Source organism: Ursus arctos, unplaced genomic scaffold, assembly GCF_023065955.2.
Source record: "Ursus arctos isolate Adak ecotype North America unplaced genomic scaffold, UrsArc2.0 scaffold_5, whole genome shotgun sequence".
In the NCBI taxonomy this organism is placed as follows: Eukaryota; Metazoa; Chordata; class Mammalia; order Carnivora; family Ursidae; genus Ursus; species Ursus arctos.
Genome location: NW_026623067.1, coordinates 5,585,009 through 5,610,728, shown reverse-complemented (window position 1 = coordinate 5,610,728; position 25,720 = coordinate 5,585,009). Strand labels below are relative to the sequence as shown.

The window sequence follows — 25,720 nt, the reverse complement described above, 5'->3', positions numbered from 1 at the left end:
ACACACAATAATATATGAGTTAGGTCTTTTCTTTCCCCTCTAGAACCAGAGACCATAATTCCATACTAGGAATATGGTCTGCCACTACTCAGATTTTTGCTGCTTTAAGAATCTACTACTTGAGCACTACCAATGCATTAGGAAGAGGGCTGGGCTGAGGACATGTAAAAATATCATAAACATTCCTACCTTTTTTTAATGTCTTTTTCTTATTTCAACATTCCTTATTTGGCAGAAAAAACTTTTTTTTTGTTTGTTTCGTTTTTGAGTTCCAATAATACAAGTTCCAACATCTGCTTGGCTTTTATTTCTATGAAAAACCGTCACTTTGAACTGCTTACCCTGTTGACTACGCACTATAGGCATTTTTAACTTTAAAAGTTGTTGATTTGTTTTTAATTTTTAATTTTTAAATATTTTCTCCCTAGAAATGGAATTTGCACTTTAAAAATATGTAAGATTAATGTATTATTATTATTTCTTTTTGGGTAATAAACAGAATAATAATAATTCATTTTCTAAAGTTAAGCTAATGTTACATTTCTCAGATAGAAAACGTTTAATATACCTTGTTTTGTTTTGGTTTGTTTTTCCTTAATGGATGTATTATTTCATAGTTTTTGTCTTTTTTATTAAATACACTCATGCAATTTTATTTTTTTCTTTTTCTACTGAGTTTGCTCGAGCATGTTAGTGCTATGAAATTTTTAAAATAAGATATACTTGTTCTATCACCAAGAATAATTTAAGTATGATGCAGTTATTTTATCTTCAAATGCTTAGTAAAATATGCTGGAGTTATCTGTACACATACAACTTAATTGTGACAATATAAGTAAAGATTTTAGAGAAATCTATCTGGAAAATATTAAAATATTTTTTTAAAAAGTCAAATAAAGCAAAGATAAAAGGAGAAATCACAGGAAAATTAGAAAATATTTAACAGAAGTACACCTTTTGTTAGATGCATTATCACTTAGAGAGAAATATATAGTAGTTTTAAATGTTGATATTAGGACATGAAAAAGTGAAATCAATAATCTAATCTACATTAAGAAACTTAAAAAAAGGGGTGCCTGGGTGGCTCATTGTTAAGCATCTGCCTTCAGCTCAGGTCATGATCCCAGGGTCCTGGAAATGAGCCCCACTTCAGGCTCCATGCTTGGTGGGAAGCCTGTTTATCCCTCTCCTACTCCATCTTCTTGTGTTCCCTCTCTATCTCTCTCTGTGTCAAATAAATAAATAAAATCATTAAAAAAAAGAAAAAAGAAACTAAAAAAAAAGGACAAAGTAAAGATAAACAAGGGAATATAAAGAAAATAATAGAAACAGAAATCAATGATTTAAAAATAATAGAAAATGTCACTGAAATTAAAAATTGGTACTTAAAAATACTAAAAACAAATCTTGTAAGTCTCTGATCAATAAAAAAATAAAGACACAAACTATCAATATCAAGAATTAAAGAAGACTGGGGTGCCTGGGTGTCTCAGGCAGTTAAGTATCTTATTCTTGATTTTTATTCAGGTAATGATCTTAGAGTCATGAGATGGAGCCTCAAGCTGGACTCCACACTGGGCATGGAGCCTGCTTAAGATTTTCTCTCCTCCTCTCTCTCTCTCTCCATCTCCCCTGCTCTGTCTCTCAAAACTTTCCCCCCCAACCTATGATAGTAGATAAGAAAAGCCCAAAACAAAATGAGAATTGCTCCATCATTCTGTATATATAAAAATCTAGAATAAGGAAAACTAATTTATTGTAGCAAAAAAGAGATCTGTTACTGTTTTTGTCTAAGGGGAGAATTGAATTGAGTTCATGGAGAATAAGGAAGCATTATGGAGTATATAAGAAGGCTATATTTCTTGACTATGCTTTTAGTTACACGTGTTTATACATCTGTCAAAACTCATTGGACTCCATTTACAATGCGTGCATTTTATTGTATCTAAATTAATTTCTCTAAAATTTAATTTAAATTATATTTCTTATTCCCTTTATGATAGTGATTCTTAGTGGGATCATTATTAATATTTTGGTTGGTATTTGGCATTCTTGCATAATTACTATTAAATATGCCCCTGTCAATATATGAAACCCAAATCTCACATTACTGCAAACTGCCTCCATACATTTTTCAAATATTTCCTGGTGACTTTTGCTTCCTCATGGACAGCAATGGGTGTACGATTTCCCTTTTCAATAGCTAAATTTTGGATCTACTGGGCATTTATGCATACAAATTTAATTTTATTTTATGTAACATATGAAATAACCAATATTTATAAAACAATATCCCAAACAAACATGATTTTCCTTGAATATTTTGAACTACTTTAAACTTACAAATTCCCTTATCACCACACATATATGGATATCATTCAGATTTATTTTATTTAGTCTGCTAGATTGTATTTTTCTTCTGACACCAAGGTTTGCCAGACTTTCATATTCACTAAGCACATATTCACTATGATTTTGCAAAATAAATCTTTTATAAAATGCCTCAATCTTGATATCTTACTATATTGAACAAAACTGTTTTCCATACATATTCAGTAAATACTTTTTAGTTGAGTTATTTGCTATTAAAAATTATCAAAATAATGTCGTTTGTTTTGTTTTGTTTATTGTATAGTTCTATTATTGGGAAGGAAGACTTTTCAATTCTGAGTTTGTACTTTCTATGTTAGAGAATACTGTCTTCTGGCCATGCCTATAGTGGATTAAATATTGAGGAATACAAATATACAATCATACTTAGAAGAGTGAATACCGTGGACAGTGGCATCTAAGAAAGCCACTTAGGAGACTTTTCTTCCAGTTATTCTGAAAACATTTCAAATGCTTCCCATAGCTGCTTTGCACTTTCTTCAGCCCCAAGGGAAGAATATTCTGACCCTCACTAAAGAAAAATCCTCAGGGAATCTATGTATATGCCCCAAGGTAGAAGACAGGTTTCCAAGGCTCAATGTTGATGAAATCCTAATTCCTCTTTACAATTGGGATCTCAGACTGTGTTCTCCCTGCATCCTGGCCACAGGGATTAAAAAAAAGAAGAAGAAAAAAGAAAAAGGAGGAAAAAAGATACTTGGTGTTTATCTGTAGCACAAATGATATGCTACAGCCAACGACAGCAGTGAGGAAATTCCTTAGCTAATTTCCCTTATGATTTAATTAAATGTAGTATAGTCTAATACATAGCTTTGCTGGAAATGGAAATTTTAAAGAAAATTTAACTAATGCATTCCATTTCTGAAATATAACCAAACAGAACATATGCTGTGAGTATATCTGGGGATGTAGTCCATGTTATTTCTCACTTTCTAGAGAATAATGGAGTTATTGTATAAGAGGACTTGATTAATTTTGGATTATTACTTTAATCTAAGGCAATATACCTCCTTAGACATTCATTTGACATGTAGGATGAGAAACTATAGCTTATCAATTAAAACCACAAAATTAAATATTCATATTTAAATATTATTTTATTTTTATAGAAGTGTTAAATGATTAAAATTAATCTCTCTATCCTCCAGTTTCTTCATAAGGTTATATACAACTAGAGAGTGTATACTTTTTGCTAAAAGTAGAATTAGGTAATTGTCATAGTTTAAAAAAAAAAAAAGAAAAGAAAAGAAAAGAAAGAAAAGAAAAGAAAAGAAAAAAGAAAAGAAGAAAAGAAAAGAAAAGAAAAGAAAAGAAAAGAAAAGAAAAGAAAAGAAAGAAAAGGGATTTTCTTTTTGGAATAATGTTATCTGATTCTGTTATAAAAGCTCTATATGTGTTATCTCCAAATACTTATTTTTTCTTCTTACTGTTAATGCTGGGAGAAAAAGAATCATTTAATGTCTTATTCATAATGGCAATAAGAGTTACTTTTGACACCTGATCATATACAAATATCATTTTTTTCTTATAGAACCAGATAAACAAAATCAATAAAATGTATATTTGAAATTAGTCCATTTTTTTCCTACAAAATTTTATTAAATTACAAATTCTATGTTGATTGCTAGTCACAATATTCTTCAAAATATTTTTGAATAGTGGTATAGCCTCCAAAAAGTGAAATTTTATTTTGTTGGAAAAAGCGTTAGGATTTTAAGAGATTAATATACACAAGTTGATTTAATGGGACAAGTAAAATATTTCTTGACCATGCTAACATAACTTGACTTTTTAACCAGGTCTAACTAATAATTTTTATGATATATATTTTGAAAAGTTCTACTGGATAGAGAGTGTCCTACAGGGACCATTGATGTTGTGACATAAAATATATACACATATTTCAATAGAATTTTATCATCTAAAATGCCCATAAATGTTTAACTTGGGTCTGTGCATATGAACTCAATTGCCTTCACATTGATTCAGCTGATTTTTCATTCTGATATAGGGGATATCAGATGCATATCTTTACAACTGGCCTTAAAGAAATAGTTATATACACACTTACATCTAAGAGAATGTTTTTATTATGGGTAATACTAATTTCTCTAGTCTAATTTCTATTTATTGTCTTGAAATTTTGGCCTTAATTCATGTGTATCCTGGCATAACCCCTTGAAATACTTGGCTTCACTAAAACAAGATTTCTCTATTTTTTTCTTAATTTAGGCAAGAATTTAAAATAACTGTAGTTGTACTGTTTTGCATACTTCAAAATTTGGTACTTTGATATATCTCACATGAAGTTGGCCTTCTCAATATCCAAACTATGGAAATTCATGTTATGTCCATTGAAGGATAAATTTATTTCTGACTTTGAAATTATTTGTTTGACTGCTCCTAACCACTGTAGAAATATTGGTGAATGCAATGATTCAAAAAACAAACAAGCCTTCTGTATTAATGTTGAACTCTACTCTTTTTGTTTGTTTGCTTTATTTTATTCTCTGGAGAACTCATGTACTAATCTTTTACCAAAACCTAAATGATGACATATAATGAGTGTTGCACAGTTAAAATTGTAGGCAATCCTTTGTATTTTAAAGTAACTGGTATGGAGTAGGAGCTCCATTCTAAAGGTGCCTTTTCCCCCATCCAGTGGCCTCTGATTTTCATTGTCGTTAAGTTTACCACCCTTTAGTGAAGAGGATGTTCAGTCCTCAGTGATGAAACAGTGCCATGTTCTTCCAATAGCCACATTTTATATATTAGTTTGGACTGTGGTCCTTTTTAAATTTTTATTTATTTTTTAAATATTATTTATTTGAGAGAAAGATAGGGGGAGAAAAAGTACAAGTAGGAGGGACAGAAGGGAGGGAGAAGCAGGCTCCCACTGAGCAGGGAGCTTGATGTGGGGTTTGACCCCAGGACCCCGAGATCATGACCTGAGCCAAAGGTGAACACTCAACTGACTGAGCCATCCAGGAGTCCCTGGACAGTGGTCTTTTAAAACAACCTATTGGGTACAAAGTCCACTCTACCACTTAACATAGAGTAACTATTAGAAAGCAATTTACTCATTTAGGTTTTTCATTTGTGGAGTGGATAATTAGACTATTTCGGAGATTTATTTTGTAAATCAAATGAACTAATCCATGGAAAATGTTTATAAAGACACCAACTATGTTATTGCCAGCTATTAACTTTTATTATCATTAAGAGCCTCTTATCATGAAATAAGTGAATACAAAACTATTCCATTCTTGCTCATCTGCCATATTCTGGGCTTTGTTGGTTTATTCCAGATCAGAGAAGATGAGATATGGATGTAACAAACCAAACAACAGTGACAGAGTTCATTTTTCTTGGGTTTCCTGGTGTTCTCTGTCTGCGGCTCACATTGTTTGTGATGTTTCTCACGGTGTATCTGCTCTCCCTCATGGGAAATACCCTCATCATTTTCATTGTTTTCATGGACATCACACTCCAAACACCCATGTACATTTTCTTAGGCAATTTGTCATTCCTGGAGATCTGGTACACCACAGCCACCGTGCCTAAATTGTTGGCCACCTGCCTCTCACAGGTTGTTACCATCTCTGTTTCTGGTTGTATAACTCAGTACTATTTCTTTTTCTCCATGGGAGCTACAGAGTGCATCCTGCTGGCAGTGATGGCCTATGACCGGTACCTGGCCATCTGCAGCCCTTTACGGTATTCACTTCTCATGAGTTTTCAGGTGTGCCTGCGGTTTTCAGCTGGATCTTGGATCGGGGGCTTCATTGCTCCTCTCCTACCGACCATACTCATCTCCCATCTAAACTTTTGTGGTCCCCAGAAGATCAACCATTTCTTTTGTGACTCAGATCCCATTTTTAAACTTTCCTGCTCAGATACATTTTTGGTGGAGGCTTTGGGCTATACATGCAGCTCTGTCGTGATTCTAAGTTCTTTCCTTCTTACTATGTCTTCCTATGGACACATTGTGGTCACAATAATCAGGTTGTCTTCCCGGGAGGCTCGGAAGAAAACTTTCTCCACCTGTGCCTCCCACCTCACTGTAGTCACCATTTATTATGGCACCATTATCTTTGCTTATGTTCGCCCTCCAGCCAAGTACAACTTCACTATTGGTAAAGTCATCTCAGTGTTCTACTGTGTGGTCACTCCATTAATAAATCCTCTCATATACACCCTGAGAAACAAAGATGTGAAGAAAGCTTTCAGGAAAGCTCTAGCACAAAAGAGATTTTCTTGGCCTGATATATGAATTATTTGAGAGATACTCTAAAATACTCAATTTAGAATGGATTTCCAAACTACATTTGCAAATGGTAAGTATTAAAAATTGATACCACCTAATATGGACATCTCTCTGTATTTTACATTTTTGATTGAATTCTACTACAATAGATATTCTGTAATTGCTATGTATGTTTAAGAATGTCAGTACAATGTCATAGCAATAAATAGATAAATCACACTAGCTACCTGCTCACACACCATTCACAATAGGAAAATAGGCTGGTTTAGTCCCATAGTTCAGTTGAGTATTTTCATAGTTACAGCTCATCAATACCCATGTGCCAAAGATTGTTTTTGTTGAATGTAGCAGTGTTACTCCACTTGGTAGCTGTGCTATTGTACACATATCACTCTGACCCTGAATATAATTTACCATATTAACATGTATTCAACTCATATGATAAGCCTGCACTATTTTTAAAATAGATTTTTTAAATTATTCCTATAAATATAAATGGAAAATTTCATTAGAAAAATAGGAAAATAGTACATAATTTAGATATTTTTTTGATAATTGAATTTCAAAATATTAGCAGAGGTAAGAAGATCAAGATGTGGAGGGAGAAAGAAAGGAGAAACTTAGATCTGGGCGGTACAGTAATGGGATATGTATCATGGTAAAACAAGTATGAACTCTCTTAGATTTTTATAAATATACAAGCTAAATAAACTAATTTAATTCAGAAGGAGAGAAGAAAAAAAATAGAAAAAGGGGACCCAAACCAGATTTTCCTTCACTGTTTACCTTCTTATGTTAATGAAGAAGCTTTACATTTTTTCAAATATTAAAATACAGTGTAGTAGGAAATGGGATGACAAAGAGCTAAATAAAATACATATTTCAAAGTTTTTTAGCATGAGTGTTTTCCACTTGATCACCTCCTAAATTCTTTCCATTCAAAGTGGTACGGTGTGGTAGAAGCATCAGAATAATCTGAGAAGTTTATTAGAAAGGCCTATCTAAGCACATACCTCTTGAATGAAAGTATGCAGCTCAACAAGATCCCCAGTTAAATGATATGCAGATTATATTAGTAGATGCGTAATTTAAAGCACCTAAGATTTCAAATAATCTATTTTAATGGCAAAAGTATAAAACAAAATCAAGATTTTCTTACAAATGTCAATGCTTAAAATGTTTCTTAAACTTTGATGTGTCATTTTCTAGTATATATCAAAAGTATATTTTTCTTGAATTCCTAATTAGTTTTTATTTTTAAAACAGAACACATTGATGGAAAACATTGTCTACATTACCTATACATATAAATGAAAAACTTGTGCCATACATCAACATTTTTTCTAACCCTTCCTTTTCCACTGAAATATCAAAAGCTATGTACAAACTCTTACAATAATAGGGAAACATTCTGTACCAACACCCTGCTGTTTTGTATGCCATCCTACTGTAGGAGAGAAAGAACTCCCTCTACCTTTCTAGCTTCTGTGGCTAAGACTAAGTGTTAAACTGACATGAGACCTATTAACAGAAGAAAAACATAATATTTTATTTTAATTTCCATGTGCACATAGGTGTCTTTAAAAGGAAAATGAACCTGAAGAAACATTTCGGCCCAAAAGCTTATATACCTTTCCAAACAATGAATGATAAATTGCGGGCATAAGACAAGACAAATAGGCTTGAGCAGTAAATTAAGGGAAAGTAACACAAGTGTTATTTTGGTAGGTTTGTTTTACAGGTGCATTTTGGCCTCAACTCCCAATCAGCAGTGATAAGAATGTTCGCTTCCTGGGACTGGGTGTGCACCTTTCATAGGAAGTTCTATGACCTCCTTTGAGATAGAAAGAGGGAAGTCAGAGAACCCTTCCTGCATATTCTGTTCCTCAAGTGACTTCAGCTCAAAATAGTCAATATACCAAAGTGGTATATTTTGTGTGACATGTTCTTTTTTTTTTTTTAAGATTTTATTTATTTATTCAACAGAGATAGAGACAGCCAGCGAGAGAGGGAACACAAGCAGGGGGAGTGGGAGAGGAAGAAGCAGGCTCACAGCGGAAGAGCCTGATGTGGGGCTCGATCCCAGAATGCCGGGATCACGCCCTGAGCCGAAGGCAGACGCCCAACCGCTGTGCCACCCAGGCGCCCCTGTGTGGCATGTTCTTAACCACCCACAATTGAACAGACAATTCTTTATCCTATTAATATAGTAATATATTCAAATATAATTTTTGGCACAATATATATCTAAATCCTCCCTTTCTTTATTATGCTAGTCATCGCAAAGCTCTGTTTTTGTTGTTGTTGTTGTTGTTGTTGTTTGTTTTGTTTTGTTTTGTTTTAATGCCAGCTCAAATCAGGGGCCATGGGTGCTTTTGAGACATTCATCAAAGAGAGTGTTATTTACTCCAACAGCAATTTAAAGACATATAAAAGAACCTTGCCTGTTCAATTCATTCATTCTCATCCCATTGTTATATTTTTGTAAATTCTTTGTTCTTACTTTCGAAAACGGCAACAAAGTTGGTTTCATTAGAAAGGTGTAATCCTAGTAATAATAGTAAATGCCACATTTCCTTCCAGCAGGATGCATCGAAGCAGATTATCATGGAATCTCAAATTCTATCCTGCTGGTGATCTTCATCAAGAAGTGTAACAGCAGAAAACAAAATGCAGATGTAAATTTAAGCATAAAAAATGAGAAAACATCAAAGTAAAAGTCAAATGATAATTATATTTTGATTATAATAGTACAAGAATGTTTTATGAAATTTCACAAAATGTAAAGGGGGTGAGAAATATTTCATAGAGAGGATATTTACTTACATGTAGCTTTTTAAATTGAGATCATATATTCAAACACATAGTTTTGTGAACTGAGATGGCATTCTATATGAAGATAACTTTTATAAGTATTTAAGTAACTTCCTGAAATTGTAAACATCTTATTTGTCTGGCTGTCGATTTTTCTGTGGTGTAAAGGCATTAGAATAAATGTTATCTTTTGTGTTCTAATATTAATTTTGTACTTATGTGTTTCTTTGAAATACTAGTGTACTGAATTTCATGTAAAATCTCTGCTTTGGTGATTATTTCTTGGTGAAACAGGCTTGGATTATGAAACTTTAATTGTAGAAAACTGAAGTCATCTTTATTCCACTCAACCCACCTCAAGAAAAAAAGAAAAAAGAAAAGATAAAAACTATATTGTATAGTGTCTCCTCACTATTTAAGTTGGAAAGTATGGCACCTTTGAATTTTTCCTATTGACCCCCATGCCATCACTATTTATAGCCCGTCCATCACAAATTCTTATTTTTGTTTCCAAATTATTTCAAAATATATATCAACATATTTCCATGCCCTTAGACATTCCCAGAATCTGAACTGCAGCATATCTGTATGTGACTACCTTCTCTGTCCCCTTTCTCAGGACATAGTCCAATGAGAACTGCATGCCACAACCGAGATGACGTTTTACAGAACATGTTTCTTTTTTTTTTTAAGATTTTATTTATTTATTTGACAGAGAGACAGGCAGCAAAAGAGGGAACACAAGAAGGGGGAGTGGGAGAGGAAGAAGCAGCTCCCACTGGAGGAGCCTGATGCAGGGCTCCATCCCAGAATGCTGGGATCACGCCCTGAGCCTGAGGCAGATGCTTAATGACTGCACTACTCAGGCGCCCCAATAGAACATGTTTCTTACTTAAAACAGATCAGTATCTTTGTTCTGCTTTAAGGATATAAACTAAATAAGTCCTGACCAAGAAACCCTATACAGCCTGTCCCTCAGTGCCTTGCTCCTTCTCTTTTCAAAGGTAAACCAATCACCAGGTAACTTTCACTCAAACATTGCTCAGTTACAGTTTCATGTAATCCATATAATTATATGATCACAGAATTTAATTCATGTTATTTTATTTCATTTATAAGAAAAAATTATGCCATGTTTTTCAAAAATCAAAGGTATATAAGAAGATAAACATTTAGAAATTACAAGGCTTCACTTTTCTTGTCTACCGTTTGTTTTTTGTTTTTTGTGGGTTTTTGTTTGTTTGTTTGTTTGTTTGTTTTGCTTACATAGGTAAACAATTTAGAATGGTTTCTTGTATATAGATCCAGTATGTATTTGATGTTCTGGATTTTCTTGTAAAAGGCTGGGAACCCAGGTGTATAAAATAAATAGAAATTTACAATACTTATGACACAAAAATCTAGTATACTATACACATCATACTGTAGTTTAATTATTTTCATTTATAATTAAATATATTGAAGAATGATTAATGCCAGGGCAAAAAGGGTTGTTTGGTTACTTTATATTTATAGGAATGCCCTATTTTTCTTTTAAGATACCCTATATTTAAAAAATTTCTCTAGTACTGGACAGCATTTTCTACCCTCAGATATTGTGACATATTTCCCTAAGCTGCAATTAGATGAATATCCCTTTAAAGGTCAAATGATCTGTCTAGGAAATTCTAGGAATCCTGGAGTTATTCCAGGTTCCTGAGAATTTTATTGATTAAAAAAAAGATTTATTTATTTACTTGAAAAAGAGAGAGAGCTTAAGCAGGAAGGGCAGAGGAAGAGGGAGAGGGAGAGAGAATCTCAAGCAGATTCCCCACTGAGTGTAGGGCCCAACATGGGGATCAACCTCAGGATCCCAAGATCAGGGTCTGAGCCAAAATCAAGAGTCAGATGCTCAACTGACTGTGCCACCCAGGGTCCCCTAATATATATATATATATATATATATATATATATATATATATATATATATTTGGTAGAATTAGAAGTGTGTCCATCCTGCTCAACTGCCTTTATCTTGTGTTCAAGAGTGAAATTTGCAAATGGACAAGTTCCCACTCATAATCTGATCTTGTAGTAAGTTCTCTCATTTGAGGATAACTGACAGTAGCATGAATTACAAATTACAAATTAAAAAGACATATGTTTTAATATAGGACAAAAAACCTTCTACAACTGATAAGAAATACTACCAAAACTAAAGAGGATCGTACAATGCAGGTAAAGATTTGTTCAACTAAATTAAAATAAATAAGCCATACAGAATATGATGCATCTGAAAAAAATAGCATACTTTTAAAAGTAAACATTATATATCAAATAAAATTTCCAGAAAAATTAGGGGCACTAATAGAGTCTCTCTGATATGAAGATCAAAACAGGGTAAAATTAATCACCGTGCCATTTGCTTATTAGATACTGTTGTCTATATTACTATTTATCTATTTATGTATTTTTTTCTTGAAGTGTAATTAACATACAGTGTATATTAGTTTCAGGTGTACAATATAGTAATTCAATAATTCTGTATCATACTCCGTGCTTTTCACAATAAGTGTACTATTAATCCTTTTAACTATTTTACCTGTCCACTCACCCACTTGCCTCTGGTAACCACCAGTTTGTTCTCTGCATTTATGAATCTATTTTTTTGTTGTTGTTGTCTCTTTTTTCTTTCTTTGTTTTGTTTCTTAAATTCCACATATGAGTAAAACCATATGCTTATTTGTCTTTCTCTGACTGACATTTATCATTTAACATAATGCTTTCTAGATCCATCTATGTTGTTGCAAACACTGAAATCTTCTTTTTATGATTAATATTCCAGTATATATGTATAAATATGTTTATACATATATATGGAAATTCATTATATATATTTATATATATAAATTGTCTATATATATTGAAAGTATATATATATATATTCACTATATATTTGTGTATATATATATATAGGCTGTCTAGTGTGTCCCATCTTTTATGTGTCTGTTTTTGTGTATATAATATCTTTAAACATTCATCTGTAGATGAACATATACATTGCTTCCATATATTGGCTACTATAAATAAGGCTGCAATAAACATAGGTTTGCATATATCTTTTGTAATTAGTGCTTTCATTTTCATTGGTAAATACTAAGTACTGGAATTGCTGGATCATATGGGAATTCTATTTTTAATATTTTTATGAACCTCCATACTGTTTTCCAAATGGTTGCATCAGTTGGCATTCCCACCAATAGTTCATGAGGGTTAATTTTCCACATCCTTGCCAACACTTGCTATTTCTAGTGTTTTTAGTGTTTTTGATTGTAGCCATTCTGACAGGTACAGGGTGATATCTTCTTGGGTTTGATTTGCATTTCTCTGATGACGAGTGATGTTGAGCATCTTTTCACGTGTCTATTGACCATCATATGTCTTTGGAAAAATGTTCTCAGATCCTCTGCCCATTTTTTTTGAATCATTGTCATTTATTTTCTTTCTTTCTTTCCTCTTCCTCTTTCTCACCACCTTCCTCCCTTCCCCTTCCCCTCCCACTTCTTTTTCTTCTTCTTCTTCTTCTTCTTCTTCTTCTTCTTCTTCTTCTTCTTCTTCCTTCTTCTTCTTCTCCTCCTCCTCCTCCTCCTCCTCCACCTCCTCCTCCTCCTCCTTCTCTTTCTTCTTTGTGCTGAGTTTTATAAGTTCCTTATGTATTTTGCATATTGACTTCTTACTGGATATATCATTTACAAATATTCAAAAAGGGTTGCCTTTTTGTTTTGTTGATGGTTCCCTTCACTGTGCAAAATACTTTTGGGATATGTGGGTGGCTCAGTTGGTTAAGCATCTGACCTTGACTCAGGTCATGATTTCAGGATCCCGGGATCATGTCTCACATCAGGCTCTGTGCTCAGTGGGGAGTCTGTTTCTCCCTCTCCCTCTACTCCTACCCCTCACTCTCTCTCTCAAATAAATAAATACAATTAAAAAAAACTTTTATTTAGTGTTGTTGTCCCAAGAGTTTAATTTTTGTTTTGTATCCCTTGCCTGAAGACACATGTATAGAATAATTTATCTACAATGTCAAAAAATTACTGCCTGATTTTTCTTCTAGGAGTTTGATGGTTTTGAGTAGCACATTTATATCTTTAATTTATTCTGAGTTTATTTTGGTGTACAGTGTAAAGAAGTTGTCCAGTTTCATTCTTTTGCATGTAGCTTTCTAGTTTTCCCAACCATTTGTTGAAGAGACTGTCTTTTCTACATTGTATACAAATAATTCTACTTCATTATTAGCATACCGAATTGCAACAATCTCTGCATGTTATTTTTTTTTTCCTTTATTACCCTGTGGTTTTACTGAATTCATTCATCAGTGCTAGTAGTTTCTTGGTGGAGTCTTTATATACTCTCTTTATATACTACTATATAATTTGCAACTAATGAAAGTTTTACTTTTTTTTTCTTATTAACTTGGATGTTTTCTATTTCTTCTCTAGTCTGATACTGTGGCTAGGAATTTCAGTACTGTGTTCAATAAAAGAGGTGAATGTGGAGGGGCGCCTGGGTGGCGCAGCCGTTAAGCATCTGCCTTCGGCTCAGGGTGTGATCCCAGCATTCTGGGATCGAGACCTGCATCAGGCTCCTCCACTGGGAGCCTGCTTCTTCCTCTCCCACTCTCCCTGCTTGTGTTCTCTCTCGCGCTGGCTGTCTGTCTCTGTCAAATAAATCAATAAAATCTTTAAAAAAAAAAGAGGTGAATGTGGAGCACCTGGGTGGTGCAGTCAGTTGAGCATTAAATCTTGGTTCTGGCTTAGGTCATTATCTCAGGGTTGTGAGATAGATCCCCACATCAAGCTCCATGCTCAGCAGGTAGTCTGCTGGATATTCTCTCCCTCTGCCTCTCCTTTCCACTCTCTCTCTAAAAATACACCTGAAACTAATGTTTCATATGTTAACTAACTGGAATTTATTTATTTTTATTTTTTAAATATTTTACTTATTTGTGTGAGAGAGAAAGAGAACAAGCAGGGGGAGTGGTAGGCAGAGGGAGAAGCAAGGTCCCCACTGAGTAAGAAGCCTGATGAGGGACTCAATCCCAGGATTTTGGGATCATGACCTGAGCTAAAGGCAGACACTTAATCAACTGAGCCACCCAGGCATCCCAACTAACTGGAATTTAAATAAAAACATTGAAAGAAAAAAAAAACAAAACCAAAAATAAAAACAAAAACAAAGCAAAACAAAAAGAAAAGCTGGAAAAATAAATTAAAATAAAATATTTTCATAATCAGTCATGAGACTATAATGAAGAACACAGATGCAGTTAAGAAAAATTCCTATTAAAATGGTAAGAAAACTGGTGGCATTTTTCTTCACATTTGACTCAACACTTCCTCAGTTTGGTTAAGTGTAGTAGAATTAGGAAAAATTTTCCTAATTTCTCCATCTATTGCTGAGGCTGGAAGAAAAGAATAATTTATTTTCAATATTCTAAACCTGCATATGGACTTCCCCAGTAACTGTCTCTGTCTTATCTGACTCAAAGAAAGAAAAGGAAAAATGACATAGTTATGATCAGATCACAAAGGAAAGAGTCAAGAGAAGACACCTACAAAGGGATTGTAAAACAGCCAGAAAATAATTAGAAAAATGGCAATACTAATTTCCTATGTATTCATAATCATTGGCTTTTAAATGGAATAAATTATCCAATCAAAAGATAGAAAGTAGTTATATTTTTAGAAATGACCCATCTATATTATGCCTATGAGAGATTTACATTTGCTTTCAGAACACACACACACTGAAAGTAAAGGGATAATAAAATATATATATTCAATGCAAATGGGAGCCAAAGGAAGCACACTAAAAACTTACCAACTAAATATGAAGAAATAGAAAATCTGAATGGTCCAATTAATAATTAGATTAAATCGATAATCAGAAATTTCCAAAAAAAAAAAAAGTCCAAGATCAGAGGGCTTCCCTGGTGAATTTAATAGAATATTTAGAAAGAATTAATACCAATCTTTCTCAAACAGTTCCTAAACAAACAAACAAATAAACAAACAAGTAGAAAAAGAGGGAACACTTTGATTTAACAAAACCAGCATCAACCTGATACCAAAACCAGACAAAGACTGTTCAAAAAATAAAAATATAAACAAATATCCCTGATAAATGTCAATCAAATATTAACAAAAATTTCAGCAGTGCGTTAAAAGGATCATACACATGATCAAGTGGGATGTATTCCAAGGATGCGAGGATGATTCAGTATCCACACATCAATCAATGTACTACACCACATTAATACAATGAACACTAAAATCATATGATTATCTCAATAGATGCAGAAAAATTTGACAAAACTCAACATCCATTTGTGATAAAAACCCAATACATTTGGTATAGAAGGAATATTCCTGTAAATAATAAAGGTCGTATTCTATAAGGGTTCAGCTTACATCATATTCACCAGTCTCACCACTTTTATTCAACATGAATAAACTGGCAGTTTTGCACAAGGAATTTGCAAGAAAAAATAAAAGTATCTAAGTAAGAAAGGAAGTAGGCTTTCACTATTTGCAAATAACATGATATTAGTATAGAAAACTCTAAAGATTCTACTAAACACTGGTAATTAAATTTAGTTAAATTACAAGGTACAATAAATATATGAAAATTTGTTGTGTATCTATACCCAAATGATGAACTGAGAGAGAAATTAATAAAACAATTTCATAATTGAATCAAAAAGAATAAGATACATAGGAATAAATTTAAGCAAGGAACTGAGAAACCTGTACACTGAAAACTATGACATTGATACAAGAAGTTGAATCAAACATAAATAAAAGTTATTCTATGTTCATGAATTGAAAGTATTATTATTGGTAAAATGTCCATAGTCAAAGCAATTTATACATTCAATACAATTACTGTCAAAATTTCAATGTCATTGGGGCACTTGGGCAGCTCAGTCAGTTGGGCATCTGCCTTCAGCTGGGGTCATGATCCCAGGTTTTGCCATCAAGTCCCATGTTGGGATCCCTGCTTGGCAGGGAGCCTGTTTCTCCCTTTCCCTACACCCTGCTTGTGCTCTCTCACACGCTCTCTCTCTCTCCCTCAGATAAATAAATAAAATTTTAAAAATTTTGAAATGTCATCTTGCACAGAAATAGAACAATCATTAATTTTTAATGAAACCACAAAAGACCCTGAATATCCAAAGAGATCTTGAGAGAGGATAAAGCTAGAGGCATCGTGTTTTTAAATTTAAAAATATATTACAAATTATAGTCATCAAAACAGCATAGATTCAGCATAAAAAGACAATACATTAATGGGACAAAATAAATAGTCCAGAAACATACCTACACTTAAAGTACACAATGAGGAAAAATTATCTTTTTAATAAATGGCTTTGGAAAAATAGGACAACCACATGCAAAAATTACCTAGCACTCTTGTCTTTCACTAGCCACAAAAATTAACTTGAAATGGATCAAAGACTTAAGAGAAGACCTGAAACCACAAAACTCCTAAAAGAAAACTTAAGGAGTAAAATACTTGACACTGATCTTGGTAATATATATTTTTTGGAAATATACAACAAACATAAATATGTTGGACTACATAAAACTAAAAAGATTTTGCATGGCAAGTAAACAATCAACAAAATGAAAGAATGTCCTACAAAATGGGATAAATATTTGCACATCATATATCTGAGAAAAAGTTGTTATATATTTTGGATTTATAAAGAATTTATACAACTCCAAAGCAAAAAAAAAAATCAATCCAATTGCAAATGGACAGTATAATTGAATAGACCTATTTCCAAAGAAGATGTACAAATGTCCAACAAGGACATGAGAAGATGCTCAACATTAATAATTAGAGAAATGCAAATCAAATCACAATAAAATATCACTTCACATTTTTTACAATTTCTATCACAAAAAAAGCGATAAGAAGAGTTAGTATGAATATGAGGGGGAAGGGAACATTTGGACATTGTTAGTGTAAATTTAAATTGGTGCAGCTACTATGAAAAATAATATGATGTTTCTCAAAAAATTAATAGAACTACCATATAATCCAGGAGTTCCACTTATGAGTGAATATCTAAAGGAAAGAAAATCACCATCTCAAAAACAGTATGTGTTCTCCCCCACTAATTGTGGCATTATTTACAAGTCAAACCATGGAAACAACTCAGTGCCCTTCAAGAGCTAAATGGATAAAGGTAATGTGCATACAAAAATTAATTAATTAATTAATTAATTAATTAATTAAATAATAAGATAAGATACTATTCAGACATAAAAATAAAGGAAATTCTGACTTCTGTGCCTATGTGGATAAAATTTGAGAGTGTTATGCTAAGTGAAGTGAAAGAAAGACACATTATATATGATATGACTTATATGTGGAATCCAAAAAAGCTAAACTTATAGATATAGAAAATGGATTGGTGTTAGAGGACAGGAGTGTGGCATGACCCAAATAGGTGAAGGTTTTCAAGAGGTACAAACTTAGTTATAATATAAATATGTTTTGTGATGAGCCATGCAACATGGTGATTGTTGTTAAGAATACTGTATTGTATATTTAAAATTTACTAAGAGAATAGATCTTAAGATTTCTCAAAAATATTTGTAACTAAGTGAGTTGATGTATGTTAACTAAACATTGTAGTAATAATTTCCCAAAATGTACATATATAAAATCATTATTTGGTACAGCTAAAACCCATATATTGCTGTGTGTCAATTATAAGTCAATAAACCATGAAAAACTGAAGAACCAATTAAATTCAAATGGAAAAAGGTAGGAATATTTAAAAGAAACAATTAAATTTGACAAGCTGACAAATGAATTGAAAAATTCACTAGAGGGGCTCAGCAGCTAAGTCTAAGAGGCAAATAAAGAATGATAAAACATGAAGACAGATCATTTTAAGTTATTAGATCTTAAAACATAAGAAAAAAATAAGGAAAAGCCTATGAGGCATATAGTTTAGCATCTTGTGAACTAATATATGCATGTTTGAATCCCAGAAGGGAAAGAGAGAGAAAAAGTGAAAGATATATTATTTTAAACTATAATGGTTGAAAAATTGTCAAAGATGGGATAAGACGTAGGTATACAAACCTAGTAGGCTTATAGTTATTAAACAATGCATTAAATCTCATATTTATTCTAGAATGCATATCCTAAAATTGTTAACTACATTTCTAGACAAAAGAATGATTTTGAATGATTTCTAAATGTTTGGATACCGTGTATAGTATGAATTAGAAAAAAACTGAATAGAATTTCAAAAGACTGAGTTACAAATATCTTTACAAATCAACTGGTAGTTAATATTTAATGATTTAAAAAATAAATATTAAGAAGATGACTTTGAATTCTTAAAATTAATGCACATTTTTACTTAAGATGCATCATATATATATATATATATATTTTTTTTTCAAACTGCAAGGGAAAATCTTTTCCTAAATAGAACACATCAGTGCTCAATCTTTAGTTGACAATGGTATCTTACCAAATTAAAAGAAAACATTTTTTTATTATGTTAAGTTAGCCACCATACAGTACATCATTAGTTTTTATGTACTGTTCAATGATTCATTAGTTGCATATAACACAAAAGAAAACAATTTTTAAGAGAATGATGTTTATTCTTCCAATCCATGACCATGGAATGTTTTTCCATCTCTTTGTGTCTTCCTCAATTTCTTTCATAAGTGTTCTGTAGTTTCTAAAGTATAGATCCTTAACCTCTTTGGTTAGGTTTATTCCTAAGTATCTTATGGGTTTTGGTGCTATTGTAAATGGAATTGATTCCTTAAACAATAGCCAAACTGTGGAAGGAGCCAAGATGTCCTTCAACAGATGAATGGATAAAGAAGATATGGTTTTTATATACAATGGAATATTACTCAGCCATTGCAAAGAATGGATACTTACCATTTGCATCAACATGGAAGAAACTGGAGGGCATTATGTTTAGTGAAATAAGTTAAGCAGAGAAAGACAAATACCATATGGTTTCACTCATATGTGGAATATAAGAAATAGCAGAGGACCATAGGGGAAGGGAGGGAAATCTGAGAAGAAATCAGAGAGGAAGATAAATCATGAGAGACTCTGGACTCTGGGAAACAAACCGAAGGTTACAGAAAGGAGGGAGGTGGGGGATGGGGTAACTGCGTGATGGGTATTAAGCAGGGCACATGATACGATGAGCACTGGGTGTTACACACAACTAATGAATTGTTGAATACTAAAATAATTAAGTAAATAAGTAAGAAATAAAATAAAATAAAAAAATAAAATAAAATAATAAAATAAAATAAAATAAAATAATAAAATAAAATAAAATAAAATAAAATAAAATAAAATAAAATGGGGCGCCTGGGTGGCACAGCGATTGGGCATCTGCCTTCAGCTCAGGGCGTGATCTTGGCGTTATGGGATCGAGCCCCACATCGGGCTCCTCTGCTATGAGCATGCTTCTTCCTCTCCCACTCCCCCTGCTTGTGTTCCCTCTCTCGCTGGCTGTCTCTATCTCTGTCAAATAAATAAATAAATAAAATCTTTAAAAATAAAATAAAATAAAATAAAATGAGAATGATGATAAAAGAATCTGGACAGAAAACTTTCAATTAAATTATACAAACCATACAAAAGGAAAACATTTTTACATTTAATAATGATATTAAGCCTCTGACTCTTGATTTTAGCTCAGGTCATGATCTCAGGGGCATGAGATCAAACCCCACTTTGGGCTCCTGCTGAGCATGGAGCCTGCTTAAGCTTTTCTCTCTCTTCTGCCCTCCTGCCCTCCGCTCTTCTCTGTCCTATATGCTCTATTTCTCAAAAGAAAGAATGAAAGAAGAAAGAAAGAAAGAAAGAAAGAAAGAAAGAAAGAAAGAAAGAGAAAAAGAAAAGAACACCAGAATTATTATGGCAGTGTTTGCTAGAAAAATCTGAGCACATGTTGGTGAAATGTAATAATAATAGAGAAGTGATTTGTTAATCAGGTAATTAATCCAATGTTCAGTATTTATGTTACCATGTTTAGAGGAGCTAAAAGTCTCCTCTCAAAATGGTATAAAATATATTTAATTAAATTTATTACATGATTTGTCAGTATAGAGCTGTAGGTTCAGTGCTGTTAACTTTTCCCCCTCAATATCAAGGTTATAAAAATGGCCAACATCTGTCCAAATAGAACTTTAAAATTTCAGAAATCCACTACCAAAGGAAACTTACTAAATATTAATTTGATGTTAACTAATTCAGAAAATCATACTAGTTCTAGATTTGTGCTGTATTGTCATTCATCTGTATTTAAGGGAACTAACCCCATTGTGTGTTAGGTTGACTAAATCTTTGGTTTGTGTTTACTTTAACTTAGAGTCACCAAATTTTACTATGGAACACAGACAAGAATGTGCACACACACACACACACGCACACACATGCACATGCACACGCAGCTCTGTTTCACTCAGCATTTACAAAACAATGGAAATATTTAGAAAAAGGGAGATGAAGCTGAACAGATAACTGGAAAAAAGGCATTCCAGCAAGAGGAGGCATCAAGGACGAGGTATACTTGCTAGAGGAGCACAGAGAACACTAGATTTGAGTGCAGTAACAACAGAGAATACTGGATTTTGCTTATCCTTGCTATGACCTGAGGAGCCACTAGTGTCAATTCTACCCTTAGCTCTAAGTCTAGAATGCACTAAATGAAAGAAAGGAAGCCAGTACTCACTGTCCAGGACTGTAAGAAAATTGGAATGACAGTTGATAGGGGTGTGACTCATGTTGTTAGCATTGTAATTTGTAAGAAGTGCTCAATTCCTAGATGTATTTTTTTAAAAAGAAAGAAACTTATTTTTGAATTGTTTGATGTGGTTGAAAGAGAGAGTGAATGAGTTCAAAATTACACCAAGTAGGGGCGCCTGGGTGGCACAGCGGTTAAGTGTCTGCCTTCGGCTCAGGGCGTGATCCCGGCATTCTGGGATCGAGCCCCACATCAGGCTCCTCCTCTATGAGCCTGCTTCTTCTTCTCCCACTCCCCCTGCTTGTGTTCCCTCTCTCGCTGGCTGTCTCTATCTCTGTCGAATAAATAAATAAAATCTTTGAAAAAAAAAAATTACACCAAGTAATGACCAGAAGAACTGGAAAAAATAGAGTGATCATAGCAGAAAATTTTGAGTTTAATACCAAGAGAACCTTAAAATTTTTAATTAAATAATTGCAAAATGAGTACATAGTGATACAAAACTATCAGATATATCCAAAATAAATATGAAAATTTAGTATTTTTGCTTAAATATCCTATCCCAAAATCTGGTTTAAAATGCTTAGGAAAGGGGCACCTGGGTGGCTCAGTTGTTAAACGTCTGCCTTCAGCTCAGGGCGTGATCCTGGCATTCTGGGATCGAGCCCCACATCAGGCTCCTCTCCTGGGGGCCTGCTTCTTCCTCTCCCACTCCCCCTGCTTGTCTCTCTCTCACTGGCTGTCTCTGTGTCAAATAAATAAATAAAATCTTTAAAAAAATAAAATTAAAAAAATAAAATAAAATGCTTAGGAAAATAATGCTTTTTAAGTCATTACAATAAAATGACACAGAGGTGAAAGGAAAAAAATGTATATAACTAAAAGAAAACACTGTTATACTTGTATAACAAGTTTAGGCCATCTTCATCCACTGAAGGGAGGTTGAATAGGCAAGTGCAACACTTGGACTCATAGATTCAGTGATGTTTATTTCTATAACAAGAATATCACACAAAAAATGTATAAGTAATGTGTTTTTAGTAGTGAGGCAACCTGAGTGGAAAGTGGTAGAGAGGTAGAATATGAAGTAGTCTAAGACAAATTTATAATTGAGTAGATACAAGAAAAAATAAATATTTTTGAAGAGAAGACTAAGAAAGGACAAAATGTAAATACATTTAAAAATCAAACATAAAAGGAAGACAATAAATAACTGGAAAGAAAAAATGATTGAAAGAAGAAGGACAAAAGAAAAAAAGAAATTTAAGAAATGTGTATTCAAAATCATTTCAATGTTGTATGATTTTAAGTTTATTTATAACAAAATAAAGCATTTCTATTGATATTCTGTTTTAAACAAGGGATTTTATATGAATTCTGTCTCCTCAGACATTCTTAATTTTTGAAAGACCAGTAACCACAGCAATTTTACCACTCCTTTGATGGCTCTCTTCTGAAACCCACCAATAAATATTTAACTAGTGTGACCAAAAAGAATCTGTAATGTAAAATTTCAAGATTAACACAACCTCAGTTTTACTTTAAATATGAAGTGCATTTCCTGGAATAGTAAAATGTGCTATTTTGTGTGACTTCCCTGAAAATGTTGGGCAATCATAATGTGTTTATGAACACTATGGTAAATGTAAATCATTCAGAATATTCACCATAGTAAAACATTGTGATATAGGGGTGCTTGGGTGGCACAGCGGTTAAGTGTCTGCCTTCAGCTCAGGGCGTGATCCCAGCGTTATGGGATCGAGCCCCACATCAGGCTCCTCCACTATGAGCCTGCTTCTTCCTCTCCCACTCCCCCTGCTTGTGTTCCCTCTCTCGCTGGCTGTCTCTATCTCTGTTGAATAAATAAATAAAATCTTAAAAAAATACATTGTGATATAAAATCAAAAAAGGGAGGAGAACAATTTATTTAAAATTTTTCTACACACTAGTCCACTGTGTTAGACAAAAAATTACTGAATTTTATGGACTAGTAAAGGGGAATGAAGGCATCTCTTTTGAAATAATTATCATCAATAAAATAATTCATTTAATGATATTTTATATATTTAAATTAAAAAACTGTTCTAAACATTTCCCCAGCTATCAGTTTGCCTAAGGCCATTTGCATATCCCAGTTTCTCAGGCTGTAAATGAGAGGATTCATGGTGGGGGGTAACACAGTGTAAAGCACTGATATCAACACTTTCAGTGAAGATGAAGATTTAAAATTTTTAGCTAAATATGTGATAATCCCAGAAAAGAGGAACAATGTCACCACTGTAAGGTGAGGCAGGCAGGTTGAAAGACTTTTCACTCTGCCCTTTGCAGATGGGATTCTTAGAACAGTAGAAAAAATGTAAATATAAGATACAACCAATAAAATAAAACATATAAATCCAAAACAACAACTAACAATAATAAACACATATTCCAGAATTTGTTCCCCAATACAACCAAGTGTGAGCAGTGATGGCACATCACAAAAGAATTGGTGAACTATGTTGGAACCACAGAAATGGACAGAGAATGTACCTGCAACATGAATGGATCCATAGACACCCCCACTGAACCATGACGCTGTCACCATCTGCACAGGGGAACCTCTATTCATGATGACATGATAGTGCAAAGGACAGCAGATGGCAACATAGCGGTCATAGGACATCACCAGAAGTAGGGCAAACTCTGTGCCAGCAAAGAAAACAACAAGGAAAACCTGTGAGGCACATCCCACAAAGGAGATGGAATGGCTATTGGTCAGAAAGTTCATAACAGATTTGGGGACAGTGACAGAGATGTAACAGATATCAATCAAAGACAAATTTTTGAGGAAGAAGTACATGGGGGATTGGAGATGCTGGTCAATGGTGGTGAGGGTGATAATGAGGAGGTTTCCCATCAGTGCCACCAGGTAAACCAGGGACAAGAAGGCAGCATAAAGTCTCTGTAGCACCTGATCATCAGGGAATCCCACGAGCAAGAATTTTGTTATGTTGGTCATGGTGGCTAATTTATCAGACTCACTGATTTGTATCTGCAGAAATAAAGATAACACTGTTAACTAGTCTATTCAGATATTATCAAATTCATCTCTACTTAACCCTTAAGACATTTTGATTCTGAGTGAGGTGTAGTCCATCAGAATACTACTATAGAAATACATCACATAGCCCCCCACCACCCTATAACAGTATTTACAGAGGTCAATGAAATATGGTTGTCTTTGAGCACAATTTAAAGAGTCAGAAAATGCAGAGAAAAATCTGCCTGTTTCTTTTTTTTTTATTTCAGAACAACAACAATTTTCCATTTTCTTAACTTAAGAGTCTAGCAGAGAGGCACAAAGTCTTTGGGGACAAATCTGCCCAGACAGTAGCTAACATACTTCACAGGTGCAGGTGAAAATAACAAAAATAAAGTTATCTTCCATGATGACTGCTTTCATAGATCATTGGTCAAACACTGCTCTTGATAAAAATAAATAAATAAAACAAAATACAAATATAAATGTTTGTGTATGACAAATGAGATTAGGCAGGCGGAAGGCAGAATAGAAGAGAAGCAAACTGGGATGCTAAATTTTCTTCTTGATATTAAATACAGATATTAATGATAAAAATCAAAAATGCCCAAAATGTACCATCCTATCCATGATAAATCAATTAATGTGATATTTTACTTATTCGATCACTATGATATAACACCACAACAGTGTCTTGCCTATGACCATAAAATTAGTCTTTCAATAACCACTTAATGATGAGTCAAGGCCATTTATATAATCTTTTGTCTCCTTGATTCTTTCATTTAAAAAAAACATAAGTGTCCCAGGCACACAGAGACAAGTAAGATAATCAGAACACTCTCTATCCCCCTTGGTTCTTGAAATAAAATGGATGAAAAATACCCTCACCAATTATTACAGTTGATACAGTCAGAAATTTTAAAATTCCTTCCTCCTTTGGACAAAAGAAGAAAATGCTTGTGCAAATTTCTCCCTCAGAAAAATTTTTTTCTTACCATACATTAAACGTGACAGTTAGATATAAAGTGACAAGAGGATATCCAAATAAGTACACTGGGATGGGGCACATGATTCTGTTCCATCCCTCAATTCTGTGTTCTTATATGTGTAGAAGAAATAGATTGTCTTAAGTATCTTCCCTCAAAAGACACTTTCATTCAAGAATTGATTCTTTTTCCATGGTCAACCCTGCTTAATTATTTCTACAAGTTCCATGTAATTGCTGAGTTGCAGGCTTTCTTTCAGTCTCCAGCATTAGTTCAGTGTTAATAATCTGACTTTCACATAAGGTCATAGTTATATATATCGGATGGGAATTAGAAGAAATGGACAAGTTTTTGATAATAGAGAGCATCCCCTGAGGAACCAGACAGCAACCTTAAATCCCAGACCTAGGACAACTCAGAAAGATAATTTACTTCCTTCTCAT

General features: G+C 33.3%; 2 protein-coding genes across 2 annotated transcripts; one reads left to right on the top strand and one right to left on the bottom strand.

The window, feature by feature from the left end:
• Window positions 1-5,716: 5,716 nt before the first annotated feature.
• Window positions 5,717-6,664, top strand: LOC113261856 (olfactory receptor 6F1-like). Its single transcript, XM_026508177.3, has one exon. It carries the CDS (start codon window positions 5,717-5,719, stop codon window positions 6,662-6,664), a length of 948 nt encoding a protein of 315 aa, XP_026363962.3.
• A 16,673-nt stretch (window positions 6,665-23,337) lies between these two features.
• LOC113261855 (olfactory receptor 14A16-like) lies at window positions 23,338-24,267 on the bottom strand. The gene has a single exon (XM_026508176.4). The coding sequence runs from the start codon at window positions 24,265-24,267 to the stop codon at window positions 23,338-23,340; it is 930 nt and encodes a 309-aa protein (XP_026363961.3).
• Window positions 24,268-25,720: the final 1,453 nt, after the last annotated feature.

What these genes read in the sequence shown, in the direction of transcription:
- LOC113261856 (XM_026508177.3), top strand. Translation starts at nt 5,717, where the DNA reads ATGGATGTAACAAACCAAACAACAGTGACAGAGTTCATTTTTCTTGGG.
- LOC113261855 (XM_026508176.4), bottom strand. Translation starts at nt 24,267, where the DNA reads ATGACCAACATAACAAAATTCTTGCTCGTGGGATTCCCTGATGATCAG.